Source organism: Bison bison, unplaced genomic scaffold (assembly GCF_000754665.1).
Source record: "Bison bison bison isolate TAMUID 2011002044 unplaced genomic scaffold, Bison_UMD1.0 scf7180017864508, whole genome shotgun sequence".
In the NCBI taxonomy this organism is placed as follows: Eukaryota; Metazoa; Chordata; class Mammalia; order Artiodactyla; family Bovidae; genus Bison; species Bison bison.
This window is the reverse complement of record NW_011495064.1, coordinates 13,080,395-13,094,471: the sequence shown is the minus strand read 5'-3', so window position 1 is coordinate 13,094,471 and position 14,077 is coordinate 13,080,395. Positions and strand designations below refer to the sequence as shown.

Below are 14,077 nucleotides of genomic sequence, written 5' to 3'. Positions count from 1 at the left end.
CGGGGCCCCAAAGGCAGGGTAACCCTAACCCTAGCAGAGATTGAAACAGATAGAGGGGTGGTGCTCCAGCACAATGCGGGGGCCCCCACCACTCCCCTCCCCTCCCTGTACTTCCTCGAGAGCCTTTTGTCTTCTGGTCTCTTGGGCCTGGAGGCTCTCTCATTCCCGGCAAACAGTGTCCATTAAATCAAAGCTGAGGCCTCTGGGGTAAAGGGTCTGGCAACTCTTTCTCCTCCCTCCCCTTATCTCCCACTGGCTATTCCCCACCCTCGTCTGCCTGCTGAGCAGATCAGACAAGGGGCAAGCTAGAGAGAGCTTCCCATCTGTCCCTGGTTTGGTGTGGCTCCCCGCAGTGCATACGTACCACAAGAGTTGCTGGGCCCTCTCTGGACAGAGCCGTGGGTGAGACTTTGTAGCAGTGCTCAGACTCAGAAGCTGTGGGAAACAGTCTGGGTTCGGTTCAGCTTCCACATCCCAAGTCTCTAGACTGGACCTTCTTGCTTGTGATTCCCTCAACCAGCTGGAAGTCTCTCTTCTCAGAAGTACAGGGTCTTTGCGTGCCCCTGGGTACCCTAAAGTGGTTCAGGGAGGTCAAGCTAGGAATGGTGGTTGTGCTGGTTTTTAGGTGTGAACCGAGGTTCATGTAGAGGCTCCCGGGAGAGGTGGGAGGGTCGGAGGCAGGGCTGCAGGTCTTGAAAAATCTCCTGCCAGAACTCTGTGAGGCAGAGAGAGGAGGTGACTGCTCAGTGTCTGGCTTTTTCTACAGGGAGATCTATACTTCCAAAGGGATCTGGTTATTATTCAGGATTTTAGTCCTGAATCTTCCTTAGACATTGATGAAAGCCATGTACCTTCTAGCCAGAAAACTGAGTGGATACAAGCCTGTGTGTTTGTACATATATTCCCCCACATACACACTCCAAGGGTTCACGGAATTCTGGTCAAGAACTCCTAAACTTTAGAAGGAGGTGTAAGTTTTGGCAGAAGAGGTTCCAAGTGGAATTGAGGGGCAGATCCCACCTGAAGGACTGGCTCTACTCTGAGCCAGGTAACTGGCTGTCTGAAGTGAAGGCTTGTATCTCGGTGTATACGCAGGAGCTCGGGGGACCTAGGGACCATGAAGCCTGTGATGGGCTTGGGGAGGGGAACCCAGGATGCAGCGATGCTCTGGACAATTCTATATGACGTGACACCGCCTGTTGTGGAATTGGAGGCGAGGGAGGGAAAGGCCTGGAAGAGCTTGTGTGTGGGGCTAGGAAATGGCTAGGCCTTTTGACCATCCGTAGCCCAGTTACACTTCACAACAAGCCTGTACATTAGGCCTGACTATGGTTCTGCTTTCACTGATAAGGATTATGAGATTCAGGGAGTTCACTGTTCAAGGTCATTCAGCTGGTATTGGTACAGCAGGAACTGAAGCCCAGGTCTCTCAGGCATTGAAGCCCAGTTGTAGTGGTCAGACTTGTTACTGAAGAAATTCTCTCCAGCCTATTCCCATTCCACCTGGGGCCAGGAAGGCTGGTGCTGTTGCACAGACATTTCAGGCCTTACTCACCGTGGTTTCAGGTATGCCTACCAGACTTGTGCACACACCAGACTTGTACCAACTTTTCACTCTAACGTGGTCTGCCCCACATTGGATTTAATTCCTTCAAGGTCCAGCTAATTAACATCCCCATTTCTCTGGGCCCTTGTAGCTCAGCTGGTAAAGAATCTGCCTGCAGTGCAGGAGACCTGGGTTCGATCCCTGGGTTGGGAAGATCCCCTGGGGAAGGGAAAGGCTACCCACTCCAGTATTCTGGCCTGGAGAACTCCATGGACTGTATAGTCCATGGGGTTGCAAAGAGTTGGACGCGGCTGAGCGACTTTCACTTTGTGTTGCTTCCCTGATGAGAGCCGTTCCCACAGCAGTCTGAGATGCCTGTCCCTCTCTCCACCAAGCTCTAAGACAGGCTCATTTCGCTCCTTCCTCTAGATAATCCGTCCTGGCTCCATCTTAACCAGGAGCCGTTCCATGGCAGGGCCAGTGTTCAGAACACTGTGAGCCCCTAGCAGCCTAGCCAGGTACTCCTCATAAATCAGGCAACTCAAGGGTTATTCCTCTTGATGACGACGATGCCAGTGTTAATGGTACAGGCAGGAAAGCCTAGGCCGGTGGTTTGGAATGCTTCCAAGGCCACAGTTCGATTTCTCGCCTTGCCTAGCAGGCAGCTTTCTCCTCCCCAGCAGGCTTCTGCCTGCTCTAGTCCCCAGTGGGGCTGAAGGGGTGCAGGGTCTCTATCCAGATCACCAACCACGCTCCTCGGTGTGAAAGGGGCGGGAGAACAAAAACCATGAGACAACACGGTGAGCAGGTGCGTAGGCTCCCTTATTTAATAGCAATTAAAAGAGAACATACAGGAGGAGTAGACATGCTCTTTCCACGTGAGAGGTTTTCTACTAACCACAAGGCCCATCTGTATCAGTAGCTTTACTGGTTGAGTTTTAAAGAAAAAAGTTCCCTTTAGAGTTAAAAATGGACTTTCCTAAATTTCCCTCATAAATGTGCAACTATTTGTGCAAAATAAAAAGGCCATTTCCAACACATTAGTGAAAAGTAATTGCAAACTCAGGCAAAGGAAAAAGATAAAAGAGGCACCAGAAGCAGCCAGGAGCAGCGTCCTGGGAGAAGCAAAGCTCTGGTGAGGGGCTTCTGCAGCAGGCCGTGGGGAGTGTGCTCAGAGGCCTCATGGGCAGAGTCACGGCCAATGTCAACCTTGGGGATAAAGGGCCTGGGTCTGGGACTTGCTGAGCAAACACTTGTCAAGTGTGCAGTGAAGCTAGGCTGACTCGGAGGCCTGGGAGACAACGCAAATGCTGGGCATTGCTCCCTGGAGGCTGTATATGCCCTTTACCAATGGGAACTCTCTGCTGCTTCCAATTTTCACGTCCTGTTCTTCCCCACCATCAGCAGCTTCATTTATTCTCCTCAGAGATTTTGCCATGTGATACATTCAAACTATTCCAGCTGCCTAAAATACTACTTGCAACCCACCAGGGTCCCAAACCTGACTGTCCCTTCAGGAATATGGGTCTGGTTTTCCCAAGAACTCAGCCAACTAGAAGACGGGAAGGCCTCCAGGCACCCTTTTTCTCGCCTCTTCCTCAGGCCTCTGGGGCGCATCTACATCTCTGGGCATCTGAGGCCAGATGTCAGGATTCTGGGGGACACAGGCACCCATGCTTCGTCCAAGTCCTCTCAAGGGCTGACCTAGCTTGAGGCCTACAGACAAAACTAAAACTCCGACTTCACCAATTCAGACAGTCTGGACATTGCCAGTCCCTGTTTTCTACCTTTCCCTGGTCACCAAGAGTGTGTCTCCACAGACAACTCAGTGGTGCAGGTTGGTTTTGTTAGGGAAGGCTGGAGGCAGACCAAGAGGAAAGAAGGGCTCTAACAAAGGATCTGCCCTGTGAGTCTCGGGCTTGAGTACGTGTTTTCTACAGAGGGGCTTCTGTGTGCAAGGGGCAGGGTGACCCTCGTTCCTCTACCCTGTTCATTTTCTCTTTGTAACACTATTTCTCCAGGGTACGGGTCTGAGACCAGACCGACAATGATAATGCTTGAAAAATAAAGCGACATACTTAAGCTTCTCTCCATTCCACTTCAAAGTTAGAGTGGAATGCAAAAAGCAGAAGAGATCCTGCTGTAACGGGTCTAGTGAAGCAGGGTGTTTGGGGCCCTTCTTAAGCAATAGGATTTGAGTGATCATTTCTTGCTCTTTTCTAATAAAGTCCAGAATCTGAGAGATGGCATTTGAGGTCTCATCCCCTTGGCCCCTACCCTCCCTTGGCTGTAGCAGTTCTGAGAGGCAGCGCTCATCTCTGAGCCTCATTCTAAGACCCTGGACCAAGCCCTCAGGATGACTAGCCCTGAGGATGAGCCTCAGAAAGCTCTGCAGAGCCTCCAGCAGCCTGGTCTTTCCAGTTTTGAGGAAGTCTGTGTGTCTGTGTGCATATTTTCTTCCCCACGGTTTTCAAGTTGTGACATAATATTTGGCAGGGGGGCGGGGGTGGTGGTGAAAGCACTGCCCTCCCTAGAAGCAACTCAACAGCTGACAAAGGTAGTGAATTCTGTTTGATGAGTCTTTCCTCCCACTAATCCTAGCTGGAAAGGCCTGTGTGGCTTATTTGTCATTGTTTGGTGATGCACAATTATACTCTCGCCAGTAGCCTTAATAGTGTCTTCCTAAAGTGTCTTAAAGGGCAGGTTCCAATGACTGACCTCATAGCAAAGCCTTTGCATTAAGTCACAGGAGCCCATTTGCGACAGAGGACATAGCCAGTTCAGGCTCCTCTGCAAACTCCAGAGCTTGAAGGATAGGATTACAGGCAATCTTTCTCAGACAAAGCCAAAAGATAGCTCTGGGGACCTCAAAGGGGGACGGAAGCTTTAGGCTTGAGCAGGAGCTTCTTATCCAGGGTATGACTTGGTGAGGGACGGCTGGGGTGACAAACCATTAGTCAGGGTTGCTCTGCTCTACTTCATGGTGACAGCGGCTCCATCCCAGAGGCAGGTCCAGCGGAAGCTCTCCCCACAGCACAGAGCTGGTGGCATTTCCCATAGAGATGGTGGCCAGAAAGTTGGTTTTAAAACACAAAGGATCGATTGCAAGTAACCTTCAGGTTTTACCTAAGCGGAAAGCAAGAGGTCATTTTTCAGGCTTCTGCAAGCTGACTATCCCAGTGACACTGCTGGCGGAGGCCACGTCTGAGCTTCTCTGTCTGTGGAATAACTGCGGACCTGGGCCCTGAACCAAGCGCCTGACCAGGAAGGAGGGCAGTGAGAGGAATGGGGAAGGGGCTGGGCTCTGACCCCATTCACACTGGCTTTCAAGATTCCTCCTGGTGTGGGGGCAACCTACAGCTAGTCATAGTCTAGTTAGTCCCACTGCGTACTCAGCTCTGCCATGCCCCAGACAAATCAGGAGTGCAAGCGCTGGGGGCAGATTGAGGCTTCAAGATGCCATCCTGGGGGAGCTGCAGCGAAGCTGTCAGCTGGTCACAGTGGCGTGCTTGCTGTCTGCTTAGGGAAAGTCTCTGGACTGAGAAAAAAAACCTCTGGAACTCCACAGCTGTGTGTTGGTCTTTCATAGACCAAGGAGTAGTGTCTTCCAGGCCCTTTCCTTGCATCAAGAACAACCAGCCTCACCTACGCAGTGAATGGGGCACCTAGGAGTGAACAGGATGTACTTTATTATCCTTCTGCCTATCACCTTATCTCCCAGTGCCAAGTGCCCATTTTGTCTGTGCAGTTTCTGAGCCCCAGACCTAAGCTCTAGAGCCATGGGTGAAAGGGGGTTCCTCACACCGGACTGAGGACGCCACCGTCTCTAGGAAGATACAGTGTAGTGTGGCTTCCCCTGAAGCCCGGCCTAGCAACATCTCCTGGACTTGCTTACTCTTGTGCCTCTTCTACTATAGGGAAAGGTTATGCGAATACTGTACATAGGTTATTATAAAAAAATACATTTGTTCTCTTTGAAGAAGAATGCACAAATGCAGGGCCAGCCAGCGCTGGGTCCTGGACTCTGGGGCTGCAGCCATCAGCCTCTGTGGGCCTGAGGCCCGTCTTCACGAGTGGTGGCTGCTGATGAGTCCCCGGAGTTGCTTGGCCACGGTGTCAATCAATTTCTGCTTGTCTCGCTCATTTTTCCGAAACTGTGCAAACATGTTGTTCTTGCGGCTGGTGTCCTTCATCCTAAACAGAGAGGGGGAAGAGAGATAGCAAAGTGTTCGAGGCAGCAAGGTGGCCAGTATGTCTGAACAACCACCCGGAGTTGAGAGAGTCCAGAATATTTCCACTGTCAGGCCCACGCTCACCTACTATTCAGAAAGCTGCCCTGTTGGCACCTCCATACCTCCCAACTTCAGTCACCTCTGGAAAACAGTTGAGAGCCAGCCATGGCCAGCCCCCTTACTATCCATGCTCACCCTACCTACTTCCTCCCTTTCTATGCCCAGGTATGAGCCTGGCGTAGGTGTCTGGCACCTGCTGCAGCCCTGATGGACAACAGGACCTCAGAGAATGTCTAAGGTCTTCTCATCAACCCCGAACCTACTGAAATCCTGCTGCGACCTTACAGCTGGCATTTGAAAGGGAAAGCAGGACAATGCTCTTAACGAGCATTTCAAAAGAACACGAGTACTGAAAGCCACTATGCATTCCTAAACATTACTCTAGCTGGTAACTCTATCCTACTCCTAACAAAACCAAGGGCCTGACTGATCTCTTTTCCTTTGCCTCAGAATGGGGCCCAGAGGCAGTGAGGTGGTTCAGAGGGCACGGTGCTGAGGAAAGAAGGTGCCAAAAGGCTGAGCTGTTCTCTCAGTTGAAAAACCAGGGCTTTAGGCAAGAGAAGCCCCTGAGTTCTCAATGGCTGCGACACCTTCAGATCTTGACCTTTGGAAAGCTTTTTAACTGGCTGCTGCTAAAGCTCCCAAGACGGCGTATTCCTAGAGCACAAACCATGGGCAGTTCTGGCCGTCAATTCCGCAGATGGAGAGACCTAACTGGAAAGCATGGATGGAGAAAGGCAAGGCTAGGCTGGGGTCCAGAGGAACCCCAAGCCTGACTCAGCCATCGTGACAGATCCCAGGAACCTTTCATTCCCCTGAAAGGCGCCCCAGCCCCTGGTATTTGTTGGTGATTGTCAACTTTGGCCCCAGCCTCTGCACATCGGATCTCCAGCCCACAGATAGTTCTCGTGGTAGAGAAAGAAGGACTCTGCCCAGACTCATTTGTCCCTGGGGCGGCCTAGGTGGTTCCTTACCACCATCCCTCAGGAGCTTGGCCGGCTCTCTGACTTCACAGCCCCCTGCCCTGCATGGCGATGGGCGAGGAGAGGGGACAGAAGGAACCTGGCACCAGGGAGTCAACTACTCCCAGGAAGACTTCCAGGGGCCTTTGGCTAATCCTGGACCACTTTTTCCCGTGGGGAGGCCCCGTGCAGAGGGATGGACTAGAGAGGCCAGAAGGTCAGAGAGTCCACAAGGACGTTTATATCCATATGGTAGGGAGGTTCTGATGAGCATCCCAGCTTTATGGCTCTGGCTGATGGTGACAGCCACAAAAGAATTGAGACTTCTCTCTCTGATCTAAACTTTAGGGCCTTGAGCCTGGAATTACTCATCAAGCATACTTAGACACTGCGTATAAGGTACAACCACCCACATGTGGAGGTCTGTGCTTGAAAGGGAGGAAGAAGAAGAGATGACAGAGGTTTAGAGGTTTAGGTTGAAAAGAAAGCACAAAGGACCTCAAGGCTATGATGATTACTGTATTTGGTCTCTCAAACAGTAACCGCACCATGATATTTGTGGAACTGGCTTGACTTAGGATTATTTATCCCAGACAGCAACTCCTTTGCTGGATATACTATAAATCTAAATAAAACCAACACTAAACAAACAAAAAAAAGAATAATAAAGGAAGAAAAGCACTTCTGACCTTTATAGAACACTTAATTTAACATCCTATGTGGTCACTCGTTTCATAACTCCTCAAAGCAGCCCAAAGACAGAGATGGCTTTCAATTCCCTTTGAGGAGGTCCGGAAAGAAGGAAGGAGGGAACAGGAGAAAAGGGTAGTCTTTGGGCCCCAGAGGCCAGGATTTCTTAGCCATTAAGGCCTGGAGTGGGGATTACTTGAAGGAGAAACTCAGGTGCCCTGAGGGCTGATGGTGGCATGCTGGTGTGTACCCTGCAATGCTCAAAAACCAAAGGACAGCCCCCATCCCCTATCACGTTCTGTGAGCCCAGGATCTGGATCTTTCTGGCCCTGGACACCTCTCAAAGACACAGGGGCCTCTTCTCTTTCCTGAAAGTCCTCATCATATCCTGTGTCTTTCCACGTCTCATCCCACTAAGAAGTGTCAGGCTGGAAAGGACAGAGTATTGAGCTCTGGTGGTAGAACTGGCTGTGGGGAGAGCAGGAGAGGGTCAAATCGAGAGACTGATTCCTATGAGGCTGGGAAATGTGGATTTTAGTGATCTGGGTGGCCTCTGGCCCTACTGTGTTTGGAAGGGGGCTTTTAAATCCTGCTGATCACCCAGGGTAAGTACATGGCATTATCACTGGCTAGGCCTCCAGAATGCTACTGAGAGGCTGATTATTTTAGCCTGTTGTTGATCCACAGGAAGTAGATAAGCCAGTACTTCCTGGATGTGAGATTCTCAGGAACAGAGGCGTAAGAACTATTGAGAGAGGCAACTGGCCGAAGGGAATCCCAGAGCCCATCTGAACAGGACACTCGAGCAGCAACGCAAAAGCCAGTAGGGTGCAGAGAACGTGGGTGAGGCCTCGCCTCTAAGAAAGAGTCTTCTGTGGGAGATCCTGAAGCCAGGGCCTCACCACTGGGAGGGCGGGAAGACTGCTGAGGAAGCTCCCTTGTGTCAGGGCTGGATTTCAGGCCCTGGACTAGCAAGAGTATTGAGTGTGCCAGGAAGGTGGGCGGGAGCAACCTTTTACCTGGCACTGATGGGGGAAAATCCCTGTCACCACTCCCAGCCCCAAAGGAACTGGTAAGCCAAGGGTCACTTGAAGGACCAAGGAGAGAGGAGGCAGCCAGCCAGCTGGCACCGGGCTGGTTTAGCAGATTAGTATGTCAGGGTGGGGACAACTCACAGGGTAGGGATTTTAGTGTAGTCATTAGTGTCAATGAGGAAACCAGAAGGACTTGCCTGAAAGTAGTGGAAAAGGCCCAAGTGAATAATATACTTACTCTCTAGATATCCTAGGGAAGAAGGTCATTGGGAGAGAGAATCATGGGAAACAGAGTTAAAATGGAAACATGAGTCTGTCTTGATCTGGAAAAAGTCAATTCTGGGCTCTTAGTGGCTTGGCTCCAGACACACACCTCTGCCTTCTGCTCGCGCCCGCTCTCTACCTCCTCCCCTTCTCTCCCCCATTATAGCCTTCAGTAGGAAGGCACCCCTCAGCCTCTCCTTCTGCTTAAGGCTTCACTCTGGCCTCCTGGACTCGGATTCTTGCCTTCTTAGGAGTTGAGACCTGCCTGACTGGCTATATATGTAGACTTACTACACTGTCTATATGCAGGGCGCTCTTCTAAGAAGCCAAGGGTTTTATCTAGTTTGATGACAAGAGAAAGCTTCCTTTTTACATGGGTCTTTGTCTCTGGTCTGCCAGCTCTCAACTAGGTAAGCTAAAGCCAGGCCCAGGCTACAACGCAGTGCAGATTCCAGCATCTGGGTGACATGTTGGTTAGTGAGATGTTCTGGAGCTGGCTAACTCAACCTCAGCGGCAGCAGCTCTGCTTCAGAGACGTGCAAGTCCCATGGCAGCCACTTTGCTGGCTAGTGACTGCTTAAGGCAAGAGTTAGACACTTCCAATACAGCTTTCTTGGGCTATTCAGCATAAGAAAGCTCAATCTGATGGAGACACGGGTTGGTAGGGCAGCTGAAATAATTTCAGGAGCTTCTTTGCCAGGAACCAGAGAAGCCATCTGTTCTGTGGGGACGCTCTCCATCCATCATCACACCCCAGATGGCTGGGGCTGGCTCACTCTGTTCACCAGGCTGACCTGAGCCCCAGGCTAAGGCATCTTCCTTTCTCTTCCTGTCATCTGTAGGTAAGCTCTGAAGTAATGCCACAGTTCCCCTGACACACACTTTCCCTAGCTTGCTGGGGCTCAGGGATTAAGAGGCTCCAAAAGGAAGACTGAACTGCCAAATCCAGCAATGGAAACTGCTGAGAACACCTGTGGCGGCTTTAGAGTGGGGCCTCTTTGCCATCTTTTCAAGGTAGTGGCAAAGAGAAAATTATCCTCTGTATCAGTCTCCCCTCCCCATCACCCCACCCCTCAAAACAGGCCATGGGATGGGTACTCACTTCTCAAGCAGGGTCAGAGCTGTCACAGGGTTTACCCGGAGGTACTTGCAGGTGGGCTGACCGTAGTCAGCAAGGTAGGTTGACCAATCCCACTGGATGAAGAGATCCAAAAGCTGTAAAATATCCAAACCCCCACTCTGGTGATTAATCAGACAGATAAGACAAATCAGGATCTCAAAAACTCCTAGCACCCTTCACTACCCACTAGATTTGAAAAATAAAATTAAAATTGTAATACGAGAAAGAGTATGACTCTTCCCTGAGAGCTCAGATGGTAAAGAATCCACCTGCAATGCAGGAGACCCAGGTTTGATCCCTGGGTTGGGAAGAGCACCCAAAGAAGGGGATGGTGACCCACTCCAGTGTCCTTGCCTGGAGACTCCATGGACAGAGGAGCCTGGCGGGCTGCAGTCCATGGGGTTGCAAAGAGCTGGACACGACTGAGCCACTAACACACACACAAGAGAAAGAATGGCTACAGTAACAAAACTAAGAAAATAAACGGGTAATCACTGTAAGGTAGAGTCATCTCTGCCGGAAGCACTGCACTGCTGATGCCGGGAGAGAGCTCTCAGAGGCAGGCCTGGAAAGAAACTGGCACTGGACTGAATCAAAACACCAGACTATCATAATAATCACTCATTCACTTAATAAATACTTACGAAATGTCTTCCATGTGTCAAGCACCATTCTAGGAGCTCAGAATTCAACCATGAACAAATACAGGTGGGTGTGTCCAGTGCCCCATATGCAACTATATGAGCTTTCAGGTTAAAAGGTCTGGGTTCAAGTATGAATTTCATGACTTGCTGTGTTGACTTTGCTAAGTTACTCAGTTGATACAGACACATGCCAAAAACAAACAGGACACACAGATAGCACAGAAACACACTGAACCAAGACACAAATGGACCATATGCTATTTACATGAGGCAATATACAACACCCATGTGGACACTGGTTGAACAGATAGAAATCTGCTAACTAACCACATTTTGTCAAAGGCTTTCCTTCTCAGCCAGCTTTAGCCTCAGGTATCAGTCTAACAAATATTGAAAACTCATAACTAAATAAAACTAAAAAAGAAAAAAATCAGTGCCTTTCAAAGGTGGGGTAGGGGTGACGGAAGGGAAGCTGGTAGCCCCCTGTATAAACCTGTGGGGGTCACTGCCCCAGCCTCACATCATCACACAGAAGGGCCTTCAAGCAGTCTTTCTAGCCATGAGATGCACACAAGTGCTTCTGGACTTAGGGCGTTTCCCCACTTCTCCCTTTCCAAGAGGTAACAGTTGATGAAGGTAAGCAGACCACAATCTCTCTGTGCAGAACTAAGGCGGAGAGGCCAAGAATCAAATTCAACGCTGGAGTCTGGGCTCTTAGGCATACCTTCCTCCTCTGTCTTCCCCACTGTGCAGCTGGGCAAACAGGCAGTGTGGGCCAAGTCTCCTCTTCTATCCATTCTCTTAGGATAGATGTTAAGAACTTCCTCAGGATGCAAATTGGCTACAGTCCCAAAACTAAAACAGAGAAAAGCCCCTACACCCTCAGCCAAGAAAGGGATACTAAATACGAGAGGAGACGGGGAGAGAGACAGACATGTTGGTTGGCCTGGGTCAGCAAGGCCCCAAACGGCCCTCTCAGGCCTCTTTTAGGTCATGCTTGTTTTAGTTGGCAAGCAAAAGGGCTTCTACCACTTCCTTTCACTGCCCCAAGGCCTCACAGAGCTCTCCTTTAGAAGAAAAATTTCCCTGACTTCCTATCCTAATCTTGGTATTTCCAGCCTAAAGACTGCTCAAGACAGTTCCTCCTAAGGAACATGATAGACATTTGGAGTGTCCCTTGTTCTAAAGGTCTTCTACAAGTAAGATTATGTTTTTCCCTGAAACCCCAAGGAAAGAAACTATGGGAAAAGAGAGCATTTTATTAATTAGTTTTTTTTCTCTTAGAAAACTAAACAGAAAATGTTGGGAGCTTTTTGCTGTTTGCATGCTAGGGACCTAACAAAAGAAGCATGAAAGAATAACAAGTAAGTTTAATTGGAAAAATTTGAAAACCTGATTTCTTAAAGCTATTTTAGATATTATTTCTCAGATGTGGATATATATATATATATATTTCATAAAACTAATTTCATTTTGTTCTCTACTAATAGAATCCTAATTTCAGTGATGGAACTGATGGTATCAGCATTTTCTGATTTACTGCAAAGAACACCATGTCTTTCTGGATGATGAAACCTGGGTAAATCACCAATAGGGCGTGGAGGGCAGTTCATAACTTAGTCCCAAGATTTCCTATTTTTAAATTCTTGCCAAAGTCTCTCAATGCCAGTACTGAGCCTACGACCTCTGGGATGACAAGCTAGCTAGTTTATCCCACGCTGGGCCTGGAAACCACACAACTCTACTAAGCTCAACCAGTATGAGCCTGCAGCTCATGCTCTGGGTCTATGCTGCTTCCCACAGGCCTTTTTGTGGCCTGCACCTAGATCTGATGGTCTCCTCTGAGACAGATGGACATAGACTAGAGGCTGCGTAAGACTTAGCTAAGTTAACCTGCTCTGGGGTACAGCTCTACTGGATTCTTTAGATCAGAGTTAGAATAAGAGAATAAGAAAACCAGTAGGCCTCTTTATCACGGCACTTGGATCTCCAGACTATGATATTCCGAGGTGAATGAGGCCTCTCAGCCTAGTTCTCTGCATGCAACTGCCTTGTAAGATCTCAGTAAAGTCTCTCCCGAGGACGCTGAACATTCTGTCATCACTGAACGTGTGTCATCGCGAGCACATCTTAATTTTTTATCTCTAAAAGTTTCCATTTTGGAAATAATTCCAATCTATCAGAAAGTTCTAAGAAGAGGCGTAGTCTAAGGAGCACTATATACCCTCCTCCCAGATCCATGCATCACCAATGTTTTACCCAGCATGCCCCATCATTTGTGTTCTTTCTTTTTTTTGCACATATACAGTATTTCTTCTTGGAGTCTCTTGAGAGTAATTACACACATCATGGCCCTTTATCCCCAAATATTTCAGCATTCTTCTCAAACATAATCACAGTATGGTTTTTAACTTCAGTAAATCTAATTTTGATACAGTTCATACTCTAATTTTATAAATTGACCCAATAATGTCCTGTATAGCTTCTTTGTTCAGGATCAGGTATTACATTTAGCTAGCTATTGAGTCTCCTTTAATCTGGACTATTTCCACAGTCTTTCTTATATGATATTGACATTTTTTAATAATATCAACTCTTCAAAAGTTCCCTACCTCCTTTTTCATCCTAGGTTTTGACTTTCCTAACTCTTTCTCATAATAAGATGTAAGATATGCATATCTGGCCAGAATCCTACATGTGATGCTGTGTCCTCCTCAGGGCATCACATCTGGAGGTGCAAATGTTCACGTGTCTCTCAACGGTGACATTAATTTTGATCACCCAGTCAAGATAAGATGTCGTCTGATTTCTCCACTGTCTAGGTATTATTTTTTCTTTTGTAATGAGCAAGCAATTTAGGAGATCACGTGAACATACTGTTCCTGATTAAAATTTTCTATTAGATTTAGCATCTATTGAAGATGTTTCTCCAATTTAGTCTTCACTACGATAGTTTCAAACTGATTCCATCCTTCCCTCCAAGTTTATCAGCTGTCACTCAGCATTTGACCATAAGCAAGTGCTCGCTTCTGCTCCACTATTAATTCATCTGCTTTATTACTGGTATGGATTCATGGGTTTCCACTGTTTAATAGTTTATATTCATTAGTTCAGTTCAGTTCAGTTCAGTCGCTCAGTTGTGTCTGACTCTTTGCGATCCCATGAATCGCAGCATGCCAGGCCTCCCTGGCCATCACCAACTCCCGGAGTTCACTCAGACTCACGTCCATTGAGTCAGTGATGCTATCCAGCCATCTCATCCTCTGTCGTCCCCTTCTCCTCCTGCCCCCAATCCCTCCCAGCATCAGAGTCTTTTCCAATGAGTCAACTCTTCACATGAGGTGGCCAAAGTACTGGAGTTCCAGCTTTAGCATCATTCCCTCCAAAGAAATCCCAGGGCTGATTTCCTTCAGAATGGACTGGTTGGATCTCCTTGCAGTCCAAGGGACTCTCAAGAGTCTTCTCCAACACCACAGTTCAAAAGCATCAATTCTTCAGCGCTCAGCCTTCTTCACAGTCCAACTC

General features: G+C 48.6%; 1 protein-coding gene across 3 annotated transcripts in view; it reads right to left on the bottom strand.

Annotated features, from left to right (window-relative positions):
• Positions 1–2,347: 2,347 nt before the first annotated feature.
• EXOC6B (exocyst complex component 6B) overlaps positions 2,348–14,077 on the bottom strand; it is a 734,244-nt gene continuing 722,514 nt past the window's right edge. For all 3 annotated transcript variants that reach the window (XM_010829771.1, XM_010829772.1, XM_010829773.1), the window contains 2 exons: positions 9,891–10,003; positions 2,348–5,740 (listed from right to left, as the gene is read on the bottom strand). In XM_010829771.1, coding sequence (XP_010828073.1) covers positions 5,614–5,740; positions 9,891–10,003 — 240 coding nt within the window. In that variant the 3' untranslated portion in view covers positions 2,348–5,613. The remainder of the gene's footprint in view (positions 5,741–9,890; positions 10,004–14,077) is intronic.